Source organism: Myxocyprinus asiaticus, chromosome 36, assembly GCF_019703515.2.
Source record: "Myxocyprinus asiaticus isolate MX2 ecotype Aquarium Trade chromosome 36, UBuf_Myxa_2, whole genome shotgun sequence".
Taxonomy (NCBI): Eukaryota; Metazoa; Chordata; class Actinopteri; order Cypriniformes; family Catostomidae; genus Myxocyprinus; species Myxocyprinus asiaticus.
The window spans coordinates 24154600-24172329 of record NC_059379.1 but is presented as its reverse complement, the minus strand read 5'-3'; the positions used below and the strand labels follow the sequence as shown (position 1 = coordinate 24172329).

Below are 17730 nucleotides of genomic sequence, written 5' to 3'. Positions count from 1 at the left end.
TAAAATGGACAAAATGGAAATGCGATGATTCCTGCAGGAAAAAAAAAAATCATACATTTTTACAGAATATATGATCACTTTAACCATATGAAAGTTTAAGGGTTAGCCTTGAAAAATGACAAATACACACACACACACACAGTATACACCGATCAGCCACAACATTAAAACCACCTGCCTAATATTGTGTAGGTCCCCCTCGTGCCTCAAAAACAGTGCCAACCCGCATGATATTCTTCTCACCACAATTGTACAGAGCGGTTATCTGAATTACCATAGACTTTGTCAGTTCGAACCAGTCTGGTCATTCTCTGTTGACCTCTCTCGTCAGCAAGGCATTTCTGTCCACAGAACTGCCGCTCACTGGATGTTTTTTGTTTTTGGCACCATTCTGAGTAAATTCTAGAGACTGTTGTGTGTGAAAATCCCAGGAGATCAGCAGTTACAGAAATACTCAAACCAGCCCGTCTGGCACCAACAATCATGCCACGCTCCAAATCACTGAGATTAAATTTGTGAACATTAACTGAAGCTCCTGATCCGTATCTGCATGATTTTATGCACTGCACTGCTGCCACATGATTGGCTGATTAGATAATCACATGGATGATTGTTGGTGCCAGACGGGCTGGTTTGAGTATTTCTGTAACTGTTAATCTCCTGGGATTTTCACACACAACAGTCTCTAGAATTTACTCAGAATGGTGCCAAAAACAAAAAAAACATCCAGTGAGCGGCAGTTCTGTGGACAGAAATGCCTTGCTGACGAGAGAGGTCAACGGAGAATGTCCAGACTAGTTCAAACTGACAAAGTCTACGGGTTGGTGCTGTTTTGGCAGCATGAGGGGAACTACACAATATTAGGCAGGTGGTTTTAATGTTGTGGCTGATCGGTGTATATATATATATATATATATATATATAAACTCAGCAAAAAAAAAAAAGTAATGTCCTCTCACTTTCAACTGCTTTTATTTTCAGCAAATGTAATGTGTAAATATTTGTATGACCATAAAAAGATTCAACACCTAAGACATAAACTGAACAAGTTTCACAGACATGTGACTAAAAGAAATGGAATAAGGTGTCCCTCAAAATCAAAAGTAACAGTCAGTATCTGGTGTGGCCACCAGCTGCATTAAGTACTGCAGTGCATCTCCTCCTCATGGACTGTACCAGATTTGCCAGTTCTTGCTGTGAGATGCTACTCCACTCTTCCACCAAGGCACTTGCAATTTCCTGGACATGTCTGGGGGGAATGGCCCTAACCCTTTTCCCTCTGATCCAACAGGTCCCAGACGTGCTCAATAGGATTGAGATCCGGGCTCTTTGCTGGCCATGGCAGAACACTGACATTCCTGTCTTGCAGGAAATCATGCACAGAACGAGCAGTATGGCTGGTGGCATTGTCATGCTGGAAGGTCATGTCAGGATGAGCCTGCAGGAAGGGTACCACATGAGGGAGGATGATGTCTTCCCTGTAATGCACAGCAATGAGATTGTCTGCAATGACAACAAGCTCGGTTCGATGATGCTGTGGCACATCGCCCCAGACCATGACGGACCCTCCACCTCCAAATCGATCCCACTTCAGAGTACAGGACTCGGTGTAACGCTCATTCCTTCGACGATAAACACGAGTCCGACCATCACCCCTGGTGATACAAAACAGTCTGGTCCAGCAAAGGTGGGTTTGTGCCCATATGCGACGTTGTTGCCTGTGATGTCTGGTAAGGACCTGCCTTACAACAGGCCTACAAGCCCTCAGTCCAGCCTCTCTCAGCCTATTGCAGACAGTCTGAGCACTGATGGAGGGATTGTGCGTTCCTGGTGTAACTCGGGCAGTTGTTTTTGCCATGCTGTACCTGTCCTGCAGGTGTGATATTCAGATGTACCGATCCTGTGCAGGTGTTGTTACACATGGTCTGCCACTGCGAGGACGGTCAGCTGTCCTTCCTGTCTCCCTGTAGCGCTGTCTTAGGCGTCTCACAGTACTGACATTGCAATTTATTGCCCTGGCCACATCTGCAGTCCTCATGCCTCCATGCAGCATGCCTAAGGCACGTTCACGCAGATGAGCAGGGACCCTGGGCATCTTTCTTCTGGTGTTTTTCAGAGTCAGTAGAAAGGTCTCTTTAGTGTGCTAAGTTTTTATAACTGTGACCTTAATTGCCTACCGTCTGTAAGCTGTTAGTGTCTTAACGTCCGTTCCACAGGTGCATGTTCATTAATTGTTAATGGTTCATTGAACAAGCATGGGAAACTTTGTTTAAACCCTTTACAATAAAGATCTGTAAAGTTATTTGGATTTTTACAAAATTATCTTTAAAATAAAGTGTCCTGAAAAAGGGACGTTTCTTTTTTTGCCGAGTTATATATATATATATATATTATATATACACATACATACATACATACATACATACATATTTATTTACATTTGTCATATTTTTCAATATATACACTGGCGGCCAAAAGTTTGGAATAATGTACAGATTTTGCTCTTATGGAAAGAAATTGGTACTTTTATTCACCAAAGTGGCATTCAACTGATCACAATGTATAGTCAGGACATTAATAACGTGAAAAATTGCTATTACAATTTGAAAAAAATGTTCAGAACTTCAAAGAGTTCTCATCAAAAAATCCTCCATGTGCAGCAATTACAGCTTTGTAGATCCTTGGCATTCCAGCTGTCAGTTTGTCCAGATACTCAGGTGACATTTCACCTCACGCTTCCTGTAGCACTTGCCATAGATGTGGCTGTCTTGTCGGGCACTTCTCACACACCTTACAGTCTAGCTGATCCCACAAATCTCAATGGGGTTAAGATCCATAACACATCTTTTCCAATGATCTGTTGTCCAATGTCTGTTCTTTGCCCACTGTAACCTTTTCTTTTTGTTTCAAATGTGGCTTTTTCTTTGCAATTCTTCCCATAAGGCCTGCACCCCTGAGTCTTCTCTTTACTGTTGTACATGAAGCTGGTGTTGAGCAGGTAGAATTCAATGAAGCTGTCAGCTGAGGACATGTGAGGTGTCTATTTCTCAGACTAGAGACTCTGATGTACTTATCCTCTTGTTTGTACTTCTGGCCTTCCACATCTCTTTCTGTCCTTGTTAGAGCCAGTTGTCCTTTGTCTTTGTAGACTGTAGTGTACACCTTTGTATGAAATCTTCAGTTTTTTGGCAATTTCAAGCATTGTATAGCCTATATCAAAACAATGATTGACTGACGTGTTTCTACAGAAAGCTGATTCTTTTTTGCCATTTTTGCCATAATACTGATCTTAAGACATACCAGTTTATTGCATACTGTGGCAACTCAAAAACAAACACAAAGACAATGTTAAGCTTCATTTAAAGAACCAAATAGCTTTCAACTGTGTTTGATATAATGGCAAGTGAGTTTCTAGTACCAAATTAGCAATTTAGCATGATTACTCAAGGATAAGGTGTTGGAGTGATGGCTGCTGGAAATGGGGCCTGTCTAGATTTGATCAAAAATTACTTTTTCCAAATAGTGATGGTGCTGTTTTTCACATCAGTAATGTCCTGACTATACTCTGTGATCAGTTGAATGCCACTTTGGTGAATTAAAGTACCAAATTCCTTCCAAAACAGCAAAATCTGAACATTATTCCAAACTTTTGGCTGCCAGTGTGTAATATATATATATATATATATATAAAAAACTTCAACTATCATATCCTTTCCTAGAGTGTTCCTCCTATTTTCTATGATTTGACCAAAATATTTCCATGTCAACCACCCATATACAGGTGCATCTCAATAAATTAGAATGTCATGGAAAAGTTCATTTATTTCAGTAATTCAACTCAAATTGTGAAACTCCTGTATTAAATAAATTCAATGCACACAGACTGAAGTAGTTTAAGTCTTTGGTTCTTTTAATTGTGATGATTTTGGCTCACATTTAACAAAAACCCACCAATTCACTATCTCAAAAAATTAGAATATGGTGACATGCCAATCAGCTAATCAACTCAAAACACCTGCAAAGGTTTCCTGAGCCTTCAAAATGGTCTCTCAGTTTGGTTCACTAGGCTACACAATCATGGTGAAGACTGCTGATCTGACAGTTGTCCAGAAGACAATCATTGACACCCTTCACAAGGAGGGTAAGCCACAAACATTCATTGCCAAAGAAGCTGGCTGTTCACAGAGTGCTGTATCCAAGCATGTTAACAGGAAGTTGAGTGGAAGGAAAAAGTATGGAAGAAAATGATGCACAACCAACCGAGAGAACCGCAGCCTTATGATTGTCAAGCAAAATCGATTCAAGAATTTGGGAGAACTTCACAAGGAATGGACTGAGGCTGGGGTCAAGGCATCAAGAGCCACCACACACAGACATGTCAAGGAATTTGGCTACAGTTGTCGTATTCCTCTTGTTAAGCCACTCCTGAACCACAGACAACGTCAGAGGCGTCTTACCTGGGCTAAGGAGAAGAAAAACTGGACTGTTGCCCAGTGTTCCAAAGCCCTCTTTTCAGATGAGAGCAAGTTTTGTATTTCATTTGGAAACCAATGTCCTAGAGTCTGGAGGAAGGGTGGAGAAGCTCATAGCCCAAGTTGCTTGAAGTCCAGTGTTAAGTTTCCACAGTCTGTGATGATTTGGGGTGCAATGTCATCTGCTGGTGTTGGTCCATTGTGTTTTTTGAAAACCAAAGTCACTGCACCCATTTACCAAGAAATTTTGGAGCACTTCATGCTTCCTTCTGCTGACCAGCTTTTTAAAGATGCTGATTTCATTTTCCAGCAGGATTTGGCACCTGCCCACACTGCCAAAAGCACCAAAAGTTGGTTAAATGACCATGGTGTTGGTGTGCTTGACTGGCCAGCAAACTCACCAGACCTGAACCCTATAGAGAATCTATGGGGTATTGTCAAGAGGAAAATGAGAAACAAGAGACCAAAAAATGCAGATGAGCTGAAGGCCACTGTCAAAGAAACCTGGGCTTCCATACCACCTCAGCAGTGCCACAAACTGTTCACCTCCATGCCATGCCGAATTGAGGCAGTAATTAAAGCAAAAGCAGCCCCTACCAAGTATTGAGTACATATACAGTAAATGAACATACTTTCCAGAAGGCCAACAATTCACTAAAAATGTTTTTTTATTGGTCTTATGATGTATTCTAATTTTTTGAGATAGTGAATTGGTGGGTTTTTGTTAAATGTGAGCCAAAATCATCACAATTAAAAGAACCAAAGACTTAAACTACTTCAGTCTGTGTGCATTGAATTTATTTAATACACGTGTTTCACAATTTGAGTTGAATTACTGAAATAAATGAACTTTTCCACGACATTCTAATTTATTGAGATGCACCTGTATGCTCATTTAATGGAAGAAGTATCCAAGAGATAAGATAAGTCATACAACCCAGGGAAAAGAAACTAAAGGAACATTACTAATCTCTGACCTGGTCGTTAAGACCCACGTTGATCATCACCATCTCTCCAACCATACCGATCCAACCTGAGCCACACGGATTATGGGAATTCACACCCCGTCTAAACCAGACCTATCAGACATTAGGAAAAGAGGAAAAACAAACAAACCAAGCAAAGAACAATAATATTTATGCACATAATTTTTACACTAGATACAGCATATGACATTTCAAATATGACTTACTTTATGATCTTTAGTGAGAGCCCACACTACATTTACACCAACAGCTACATGTACTGCACTCGCTCCAGGGCTCGGCGACTCCACCGTGACCCACGATGAACCTGCGATTCCATAGATATTATCAGATAAAGACAATGGTAACAGCAGGAAACAAAACAAGCTTTCCATCCACTTCATACAAACATTTATTAAAAGGAGTCATATCACACATTCATTTGTTATTTTATTTTCTTCACTAAGGTCCACTAATATACAGGTGCATCTCAATAAATTAGAATGTCGTGGAAAAGTTCATTTATTTCAGTAATTCAACTCAAATTGTGAAACTCGTGTATTAAATAAATTCAATGCACACAGACTGAAGTAGTTTAAGTCTTTGGTTCTTTTAATTGTGATGATTTTGGCTCACATTTAACAAAAACCCACCAATTCACTATCTCATAAAATTAGAATATGGTGACATGCCAATCAGCTAATCAACTCAAAACATCTGCAAAGGTTTCCTGAGCCTTCAAAATGGTCTCTCAGTTTGGTTCACTAGGCTACACAATCATGGGGAAGACTGCTGATCTGACAGTTGTCCAGAAGACAATCATTGACACCCTTCACAAGGAGGGTAAGCCACAAACATTCATTGCCAAAGAAGCTGGCTGTTCACAGAGTGCTGTATCCAAGCATGTTAACAGAAAGTTGAGTGGAAGGAAAAAGTGTGGAAGAAAAAGATGCACAACCAACCGAGAGAACCGCAGCCTTATGATTGTCCAGCAAAATCGATTCAAGAATTTGGGTGAACTTCACAAGGAATGGACTGAGGCTGGGGTCAAGGCATCAAGAGCCACCACACACAGACATGTCAAGGAATTTGGCTACAGTTGTCGTATTCCTCTTGTTAAGCCACTCCTGAACCACAGACAACGTCAGAGGCGTCTTACCTGGGCTAAGGAGAAGAAGAACTGGACTGTTGCCCAGTGGTCCAAAGTCCTCTTTTCAGATGAGAGCAAGTTTTGTATTTCATTTGGAAACCAAGGTCCTAGAGTCTGGAGGAAGGGTGGAGAAGCTCATAGCCCAAGTTGCTTGAAGTCCAGTGTTAAGTTTCCACAGTCTGTGATGATTTGGGGTGCAATGTCATCTGCTGGTGTTGGTCCATTGTGTTTTTTGAAAACCAAAGTCACTGCACCCGTTCACCAAGAAATTTTGGAGCACTTCATGCTTCCTTCTGCTGACCAGCTTTTTAAAGATGCTGATTTCATTTTCCAGCAGGATTTGGCACCTGCCCACACTGCCAAAAGCACCAAAAGTTGGTTAAATGAACATGGTGTTGGTGTGCTTGACTGGCCAGCAAACTCACCAGACCTGAACCCCATAGAGAATCTATGGGGTATTGTCAAGAGGAAAATGAGAAACAAGAGACCAAAAAATGCAGATGAGCTGAAGGCCACTGTCAAAGAAACCTGGGCTTCCATACCACCTCAGCAGTGCCACAAACTGATCACCTCCATGCCACGCTGAATTGAGGCAGTAATTAAAGCAAAAGGAGCCCCTACCAAGTATTGAGTACATATACAGTAAATGAACATACTTTCCAGAAGGCCAACAATTCACTAAAAATGTTTTTTTTATTGGTCTTATGATGTATTCTAATTTTTTGAGATAATGAATTGGTGGGTTTTTGTTAAATGTGAGCCAAAATCATCACAATTAAAAGAACCAAAGACTTAAACTACTTCAGTCTGTGTGCATTGAATTTATTTAATACACGAGTTTCACAATTTGAGTTGAATTACTGAAATAAATGAACTTTTCCACGACATTCTAATTTATTGAGATGCACCTGTACATGTTAGTAAAGTTTTTGTGCCCAACATTTCTACTTTTTCCATGACCACATTCCTCAGGACATTAGAAAGATAGAATAGTCCATTTTTTGCTGCTGAGCCTTTAAGAAGTGCTGCCTTTGGATATAAAATGAACAACATTGCCAAGAGCTGTGCTCCGATGCACACACACCAGCTGCAGTTTTTGGAAAGATAAATAACTTGACAGGAGTGAATGTACAGATGGCACTTGAACTAAACCACTGAGCTCACCCTTGAGACAATCTCTGCCAATACCCTCTCTGACTAGCAGATGGCCCTCCCATAGGACAGCCCACAACAGATCACCCGGCCCACAGCTGATCTGCACCACCTCCCCTGGCACAGGCACCTCTTCCCAAACCGAGCCCTCAGGATTATGGTGGTTGATGCCACTGCGGAACCACACCTGCTCGGATGCACAAAGTAATGAGATTTTTTTGGTCAACAACGGTGAAGTCTAGTCTAATAAATACTGTACATTATGCAGATATAAACAAGTGCATTTGTGGTGCTTGCCATCATGCAAAAAATAAACTTTTTGTTAATACAGGAATTAGAGTGTTTACCCTGCTTTATCAAAGCTATGTATATACCAGCAGCCTCACAACACTATTCCTGCACAAATCCAGGTAGCTGAAACTTATCATGGACTGGCACCCTTTAAAAACATGTAGGCAGCTATAAGCTTCATATCACCTGTAGCTTACAGTCAGATGACCATAAACAATGTATATCTCATACTGGCCAGCAAACCAAAAGGGCCCCTCTGCTATAAACACTCTAGAAATAAAAAAATAAAAAAAGAATTTAAACAACTGGCTCGCCTCCCTTAAAGTATAACCATCACTGCTCAACCCGAACCAACTGTGGTATTGCTAAAATCAGAATCCAAAAGTAGTGGTTGACTGATATGGGTTTTTAATGGCCAATGCCAAAACAAAAAATGCTGATGAAATGAAATTAACTCATTTCACTTAATATTTTCTCAATATTTAATTCAGTCAAAATATCTAAAAACATAAAATGTTTACTGTTAGAATGTTTATTAAATGTTTATTTCGATCTTTATTTAATCATCTGTGTTCCATAATCTAAGAATTCATAAACTCTGCATAGCTTTGGCAAGAACTGAAAAATGAATCGAGAGCACAGTATGGGTATTGTGTATATACACCAATTAATCAGTGCTGATAGTTGCTTTTTGGAACCATCGTTATCAGCAAAAATCTGTGCCGATATTTAGGATAGTTTTATTCATTATATTTTCATTTAAAAAAAAAAAAAAAAGAGCCCCAGGTGTATTTTGGGCTTGTTTATACTTAAAAGTCCTGCATTATGCACCAAATCCTATTTTTTCTGGCTATTTTGGGAATTTTGGTTGAACAATAAACTGCATCCGATATTTTATTAATTTAGAACTCTTTGTCTGTGCCCATCATAGTAAGGAAAGATTTTTTTTTTTTGACATTCTAAAAGATTATTTTAAAAACTATCAGCTGATTAATCGGTTATCAGCCTTTCCTACCACCATAGTTATCGGTATCTGCAAAATCCACTATCGGTCCACCTCTAATGTGAATGAGTTCTGACCTTTCCCTGCAGAGAGACAGCCCACAGTGCCAAACACCCTCTGGGATCCTCAGTGATCTCCCAACCACCGCAAGTAATGTCATTAAATGGGTCTGGGAGAGATCCTGTCTGCTCAGAGGGGATCTGCTCTCACATGCAAAAATTCACAGACATTTTGAGACAGGCTTTACATCCAGCTACATTGAACTCAACCAATTTGGATATTTAATGGTTTTTAAGACCTATTTGTACACACCTTGACCCAGCTGTCCTGTGCTTTGTACCTTCTGTATCGTATCCATCTGCGGCGACGTACGCAAGAGTTCCACTTTTTGTCTTTTGTATAAGTGGCTGGAAAATCAATGGCATATGTCCATCCCTGAAAAGAGACAGAAGATCAGCTATGGCTTAAAGAAACTGTTCTCCCAAAAATTATCATTCTCTCATCATTTACTCACCATTACGCCATCTCAACATTGTATGACTTTCTTTCGTCTGAGGAGATTTTATGCAGTTTTTTACATGCATTGCAAATCAATGGGGTCCAACATGTTCTAGTTCCAAAAAGGACATAAAGGCAGCATAAAGGTTTGAAATTGAAAAAAAAAAATCCATATAACTAGAGTGGTTTAATCCATGTCTCCTGAAGCGATACGACCAGTTTCTCCATCAAAATATCTTCACATGTGTTCCGCAGAAGAAAGTCATACGATTTTATGGTGGCATAAATGGGAGTACACGATGAGAGAATTCTGAATTTAAAGCAACAAAACACAACCACTTGCTATGCTTTTAAAGATGCAAATACTGACCCCTTTCTCTGTGGGCTCTCCTCCAAAATTTTCATCCACATACCAGTCCGCTTCCCACTCCCAGTTCTCCGAGGGCAGCTGAAATCCACCCAGAGGCTGGTGCTTCAGCCCTGTGACATCACTCCACTGCCAGCGGTCACTCGGCAACAGCCGGTCCGAGAAGCCATCAACAGGGTTCCACCTCTGACAGGAACCAAGAAATATTAGTCTTAAAAATTAAACTAATGTTCCTGTTTACTTAATGTAACCGAACACACCTGGTTTTCAAATGTCTCCTCTTGGTAGCGAATGGGCACATCACTGGCACGGACGTTCAGGTAGATGTTGTGATCACAGGCGATGCCCCAGCCGGACTGCTGCACAACTGTGACACGCTTGAACTCCAAGTGGGCATCGTGACAATGCTCCCACTGCTGGCCTGCTGTCGACAGACTATAAACCCTCCCGTAAACATCAACAGCCCACAGGAGGGAGCTAGGCATGATGCACCCTGCTGCGTGACAAGAGAGAGGGGACTAAATAACGACAAGCTTGAAACAACTCAGCATCAGATTTGGGCTGCATAAAGGGTTTACAAGGAAACACAGCAACACAAGTTAACTGTTCTTAAATTACATTTAGAATAAACAGAATTTTCAACCAACTCTTTTCGCTGAAACAAAGTGTGCTTTGACGGCAGATCTGTACTCAGCTGACCCGACCAGAGAGTCTCATTACTGTCCTAAAGCTGCCAAAAACATGCTGATTCGCTAAAGGGGCCTGGTTAAGTAATTTTGTTGCCTCCTAAGCTATAAATGAAACCCAAGACCTGTATCCCAGCAATACAAGGTCAATTCTACAATGCATACCACACAAGGACAAAATAAAACACAACCAAAAATCTAATTGTGGTGGGACCATGGTACAGTGCAGGTATAAGATGGTAATGGGTACTAAAAGACAACCCCATTATGTACCATTGTATTTACATAATACGGCAAGGTCCATATAATTATGGTACTAATTATAAGTAAATATGTATGCAGTCATTTAGCATATTTATTGGTACCATGTCCAAAAAAAATGGTATTAGCACAGTATTAGCAAAAATAACTTACTTTTTATCTTTAGTCCATCATGTTACATAACGTTACAAAACATCAATAAAGCAACTGATTTGATCAGAAACACATAGATATATGTTAAGAGTGTTTGTTGTTGTTTTTAAAATCTTGTTTGTTGATGCAGGTAATGCTGGTGTTGGTGTCACGGTTCAACTGGTTTTCATGTTAACTGGTGACCTCCTTCCGTTTTACACCAGATGTGAACGACTGGCCGCAGATACATCAATTCCGAAAATCATGCTTCTGACTCAATATTTTGCTTTCCATTAAATGTAAAATTTACTACATGATGCTGGCATCATTGTGCAGATTCAAATAAGTGGTATTATTTGATCAAACGGCAGAAGTTCGCAAGATTAAAAAAATAATAATAATAACTGAGGTATGAGATTCGAATTCGGCATCAATAATATGATCAGTGCGACATTGTAGTGCCCTATCCATTTAAGCTACTAGAGAGTGATTATTTAAGGGGGCATCTTTGTATTCACATGTGTATGTTCGGTGTGAAATGGTGCATATAATCTAGCAGTGCGTCCATGTTAACTTGTGCTTCAGTTTATAAACTGATGGTCTTGTCCGATTATGACATTGTGTGAAATATGAATGTCATTTTCTCGTCGAAACGCTACACCCAAATATTATGTGATATCATAAAATCGGTCAGTAACAGAATGTACAACAATCTATATCTATGATATATTCAGACATAACTATCAACACATCCTCACTTTTACTTACCCACTGCTCATGTGTAGACCGTTCATCACAAGCCCATCAGAGCTTTGAAAGGTCATCCAAGTATAACATTAATCAACCCCTCTTTTTGCAGTTTGAGCAAACAGTTATAGACTAGTAGTCTGGTACAGTTAGTTACACTATTAGACACAATTACCTATTGCATACCAACATGACAAACCATTTCATCAAATGTTGAACTGACAGTGAAGTAAACTCGTTGACAATGGGCAACAATGGGTAATTTTGGCTACTTGTTTTTCTGATCTTATGATGTTGATCTACAGTTGAATTCAGAAGTTTACATACACTTAGGCTGAAGTCATTAAAACTCATTTTTGAACCACTCCACAGATATCTAATTAGCAAACTATAGTTTTGCCAAGTCGTTTAGAACATCTACTTTGTGCATGACAAGTAATTTTTCCAACAATTGTTTACAGACAGATTGTTTCACTTTTAATCGACTATATCACAATTCCAGCGGGTCAGAAGTTAACTGTGCCTTTAAGCAGCTTGTAAAATTCCAGAAAATGATGTCAAGCCTTTAGACAATTAGCCAATTAGATTCTGATAGGAGGTGTACTGAATTGGAGATGTACCTGTCGATGTATTTTAATGCCTACCTTCAAACTCAGTGCCTCTTTGCTTGACATCATGGGAAAATCAAAAGAAATCAGACAAGACCTCAGAAAAAAAATTGTGGACCTCCACAAGTCTGGTTCATCCTTGGGAGAAATTTCCTAATGCCTGAAGGTACCACGTTCATCTATACAAACAATAGTATACAAATATAAACACTATGGGACCATGAAGCCATCATACCGCTCAGGAAGGAGACTTCAAGAGGTGAACGTAGTTTGTTGTGAAACATGCAAATCAATCCCCAGAACAGCAGCAAAGGACCTTGTGAAGATGCTGGAGGAAACAGGTAGGCAAGTATCTATATCCACAGTAAAACATGTCCTATATCGACATAACCTGAAAGGCTGCTCAGCAAGAAAGAAGCCACTGCTCCAAAACAGCCATAAAAAAGCCAGACTACAGTTTGCAAGGGCACATGGGGACAAAGATCTTACTTTTTGGAGAAATGTCCTCTGGTCTGATTAAACAAAAATGTAACTGTTTGGCCATAATGACCATCGTTATGTATGGAGGAAAAAGGGTGAGGCTTGCAAGCCGAAGAACACCATCCCAACCGTGAAGCATGGGGGTGGCAGCATCATGTTGTGGGGGTGCTTTGCTGCAGGAGGGACTGGTGCACTTCACAAAATAGATGGCATCATGAGGAAGGAAATTTATGTGGAAATATTGAAGCAACATCTCAAGACATCAGCCAGGAAGTTAAAGCTCGGTCGTAAATGGGTCTTCCAAATGGACAATGACCCCAAGCATACCTCCAAAGTTGTGGCAAAATGGCTTAAGGACAACAAAGTCAAGGTGTTGGAGTGACCATCACAAAGCCCTGACCACAATCTGATAGAAAATTTGTGGGCAGAACTGAAAAGGTGTGTGCGAACAAGGAGGCCTACAAACCTGACTCAGTTACACCAGTTCTGTCTGGAGGAATGGGCCAAAATTCCAGCAACTTATCGTGAGAAGCTTGTGGAAGGCTACCCAAAAGTTTGACCCATGTTAAACTATTTAAAGGCAATGCTACCAAATACTAACAAAGTGTATGTAAACTTCTGACCCACTGGGAATGTGATTAAAGAAATAAAAGCTGAAATAAATCATTCTCTCTACTATTAACCTGACATTTCACATTCTTAAAATACTGATCCTAACTGACCTAAGACAGGGAATGTTTTCTAATATTAAATGTCAGGAATTGTGAAAAACTGAGTTTGAATGTATTTGACCTAGGTGTATGTAAACTTCTGACTTCAACTGTACATTAATGTCACTATTTGGACCTAAGCCTAATGAGCATATGTCTACACTAATAACAAACAAACTCAGTATGGCTTTATTAATGTTGGAAGTTTGTACATTCTATTACTGACAGATTTTATGATATCACATAATATTTGGGTGTAGCGTTTCGACGAGAAAATGTCGTTCATATTTCACACAATGTCATAATCGGACAAGACCATCAGTTTATAAACTGAAGCACAAGTTAACATGGACACACTGCTGGATTTTATTCACCATTTCACACCGAACATACACTCATGTGAATACAAAGATGCCCCCTTAAATAATCACTCTCTAGTAGCTTAAATGGATAGGGCACTACAATGTCGCACTGATCATATTACAGATGGCTGAATTCCAATCTCCTACCTCAGTTATCATTATTATTATTTTTTAATCTTGCGAACTTCTGCCGTTTGATCAAATAATACCACATATTTTAATCTGCACAATTATGCCAGCATCATGTAGTAAATTTACATTTAATGGAGATTAAAATTTTCGGAATTGATGAATCTGCGGCCGGTCATTCACATCTAGTGTAAAACGGAAGGAGGTCACCAGTTAACATGAAAACCAGTTGAACCGTGGCATCTGTCGGATGGCGCGTTAGCTAGCGTTGACAGTAAATAAGGCGTACATGTGTAGAGTACTCAATTAAAATACTGCCAGCAAAAATTACATCAAATAAATAAATAGAACAATACAGGATACAGTGAATAGACAGGCATATCTAAATGACACCACCTGTCTGTCTTCCGCAGTGGCAGGTGCATCTTCAACAACACAACAGACAGGTAAGTTCATATTGTCGCAACAACACATATGCAATACATGCGTAAACAGCATTGTTAAAAGCCAATGTTTCCGTTACGTACCTTATCTGCGTCAGGGTGGAGGCACTGTGCTTATGTTGTCATTTTGGATTAAATCTGTCTGTGATTTCGTCTGCTGTTGATTCCTTCTTCTTCGTCTTCTTCTTCTTTGGATTTATGGCTTTTGGTGCATTTCCGCCACCTACTGGGATGGAGTGTGACACCGAAAAAAATTCTTCAATACAGATCTGTTTCTTTTAAATAATTTAAGAGAACTTTATTCACTTTTGAAGACTTGTTCAAAAGGTTCTGTAATGTCAGACAGTTTATACCAAGAGATTTTAATTCTTCTTTGAGCTGGAATCTTTCAGTGTCATATGTCGTGCAATTTAGTAGCACATGCTTAACAGTCTCAGGAAGACCACATTTATTACAGGTAGCAGATTCATGTTTACCTATGTTGTAAAGTGAGTGATGGAGAGCTGAGTGTCCAATACGTAATCAAAATATTACTGTATCATTCCTCCTGTTGCGATAGTTAATCCTTTCATAACCAACTTGTTTTGGATATTATATAGATGTCGTCCCTTTATTTCTTTGGCCCACTTCTCTTGCCACATCCCTTTAACAGCTGTTTTAATTAGTCATTTGACTTCAGATTTGCTTAATGGTGCATTGATGTCAATTATTGAATGTGTAAGAGCTTGCTTAGCCATAGTATCCACCTCCTCATTACCCTCCACTCCAACATGAGCAGGTACCCATAAGAAGACAATTATTATTCTTAGCTGACGTATTCTGAACAAACTCTGAAGGATTTCCAATAGAATATCTTGCCTCAATCAGGATTTGCCACTCATTAAACTTGTAAGTGCTGAATATGAGTCAGAGCAAATCATAACACTTATCGGATGTATTTCTTCCACCCACTGTAAAGCCAACTGAATAGCAATCATCTCTGTTGTATAGACTGATAAATATTTTTTTTCTTTTAGCAATCTTATATTTAAAATGAGGAATGAACACTGCTGCAGCTGCACATCCAGAATCAGGATCTTTTGAACCATCAGTGTGTACTTGCAAAAAAAAGGAAGTACCTTTCACCCAGGTACTGTTGTACTACTATATCCTTAGCAACACACCTTTGTTTATGATTGATGATATTTAATATCTGGAGATCAACGGATGGCATTGGGAAAAACCAAGGGGGTGAGACTGACACAGGCACAGTTGGGCTAATATCTATATTATGTATTCTTATGTGTTGAGCCTCCTTGTTTGCAGTCCATACAAAACTGTCGAAATGTTTATATTCACATTCCCAGCAATTCTCCAATACCTTTTTAACAGGATGATAAGTAAAATGACCTTTATAGAAATCCAATAAACCATTTTGAGTTTGAGTCTTTGAATGTCTAAAGACATTTCTCCCATTTCTACTTGCAATGCTGATATAGGTGATGATCTAAAAGCACCACAGCATATTCTCAAAGCTGGAGACTGAATTACGTTTATCATTTTAGTCAGTGATGTTGATGCTGAACTGTATACTAAACTGTCAGCCCGTTGTTGATCTAATCAGTGCACAATAAATTATCATTTGAGAATGACGTTTGGCTCCCCAGTCTTCTACTGCCGAACACCACAAGACATTTATTCCTTTCTTACATTTATCTACTATTTTCTGAATATGTACACCAAATGTTGGTTTAGAATCCATCCACACACCCCAAATACCTGACCACTGATATTTGCTCTAATATTTGATTGCATAGTTTTAAATTAACTGTGGGAGTTTCCTTCTTTCTTGAAAAGCACATCACTTGAGTTTTTGCAATGGAAAACCGAAATCCCCAATGACTGGCCCACTTTTCAACTTCACCTACTGCATCCTGCATTCCTCTTTCCACGCATTGTACATTTCATCCTCTCTTCCATAGAGCTCCATCATCTGTATATAGTGATTTACATATCCCTGGTCCATTATTTACAAAGATATAATTTAACATAATATTAAAAAGGATAGGACTACAGACCATTCACTTGGATTGAGTGCCATTATCTGTAGAATTTACATTTGAGTTGGAAGATCCTACCCTAACTTGTATAGTTCGATCCATCAAATAATCCATTATCCAGTTATATAACCTCCCCTTAATGCCCATTATATCTAGTTTAATTAAAAGCCCTTCCTCCCACACCATGTCGAAAGCTTTTTCAATATCAAAGAAAACGTTGTACGTAACCTTGGTTCCCTGAGACAAAGGGAACGAGACATTGCATTCTGTTAACGCATATGGGGAGTGTCCTTCTACACGACCTAGTTGAAACCTCTTTACAATAACAGCAATATTCAAATATTGGCTATGGTGTTTGAGCCCCAGCATTTTAGGCGCAAAGCTGTCCGCTATAAAAGCAGGCGCGCAAACACCATTCCTAATTTTCTGACTTGGGGACAAAGAGTGCATCGCTCTCACCTCATAGAATTCTGAGTCTTGTAGTGCAGCCAGCATTCGCAATGTCTCATTCCCTTCGTCTCAGGGAACCGAGGTTACGTACGTAACGAGACGTTTCCTTATGACTCAGTACACTTGACATTGCATTCTGCTAATGCATATGGGGAACAGAGTCCCATCACGCCACACTACACAACATAACCTTCCTAGAGAGGAAACATGATGCCGCAGTCTCGCGGGACGACGACCAACATGAGTATGCCGTAAGTGAATGTCCCTCATGGTCAGCCAGGAGGGGCACACTCAGAATATATATATGAACTATGGTCATATAGTATGGATTAACCCCTTCACAATTCCAGTCGGAAAGGACGTTTATTTATAATGAAGTGCCTGTAACTTTGGGAGCAGAACGGTCCGAATGCAGGTGGTTGTGTAAAGTGACAGGGAGCCCGCACTTAAAAAGAGAGGCATAAGTATACAGTATATTTGGCCAATAAAATAGCAAGCGCTCTAGACAGAGAGCATTTTTTTTTGAGAGAGACGTTATGTCTAGGTTGAAAAACCTTGCGAATGTGTTTTGAGAAAACATCCTGCTGCAAAACATATGTCAAATGCAAAACATATGCAAAACAAGTTGGGACTGTAGCCGGCCGAGGTGGGTTTAATCATCTTGCTCCTCTAAGGAACTTTATGATTAAATCATGCTTGCCTATAGTGGCGCCGGCTTCATGTGTGTTATATGCAGATATACAGGTGCATCTCAATAAATTAGAATGTCGTGGAAAAGTTCATTT

At 39.7% G+C, this 17730-nt stretch overlaps 1 protein-coding gene across 3 annotated transcripts in view; it reads right to left on the bottom strand.

The window, feature by feature from the left end:
- tecpr1a (tectonin beta-propeller repeat containing 1a) overlaps positions 1–14675 on the bottom strand; it is a 31426-nt gene extending 16751 nt beyond the window's left edge. Inside the window, exons 1-8 of one of the 3 annotated variants that reach the window (XM_051673804.1) lie at positions 14541–14675; positions 10159–10394; positions 9902–10084; positions 9346–9468; positions 9111–9233; positions 7752–7926; positions 5665–5765; positions 5450–5551 (exon numbers count right to left, since the gene is read on the bottom strand). In XM_051673804.1, coding sequence (XP_051529764.1) covers positions 5450–5551; positions 5665–5765; positions 7752–7926; positions 9111–9233; positions 9346–9468; positions 9902–10084; positions 10159–10383 — 1032 coding nt within the window. In that variant the 5' untranslated portion in view covers positions 10384–10394; positions 14541–14675. The remainder of the gene's footprint in view (positions 1–5449; positions 5552–5664; positions 5766–7751; positions 7927–9110; positions 9234–9345; positions 9469–9901; positions 10085–10158; positions 10395–14540) is intronic. The other 2 variants (XM_051673805.1, XM_051673806.1) reach the window with 2 other exon arrangements.
- Positions 14676–17730: the final 3055 nt, after the last annotated feature.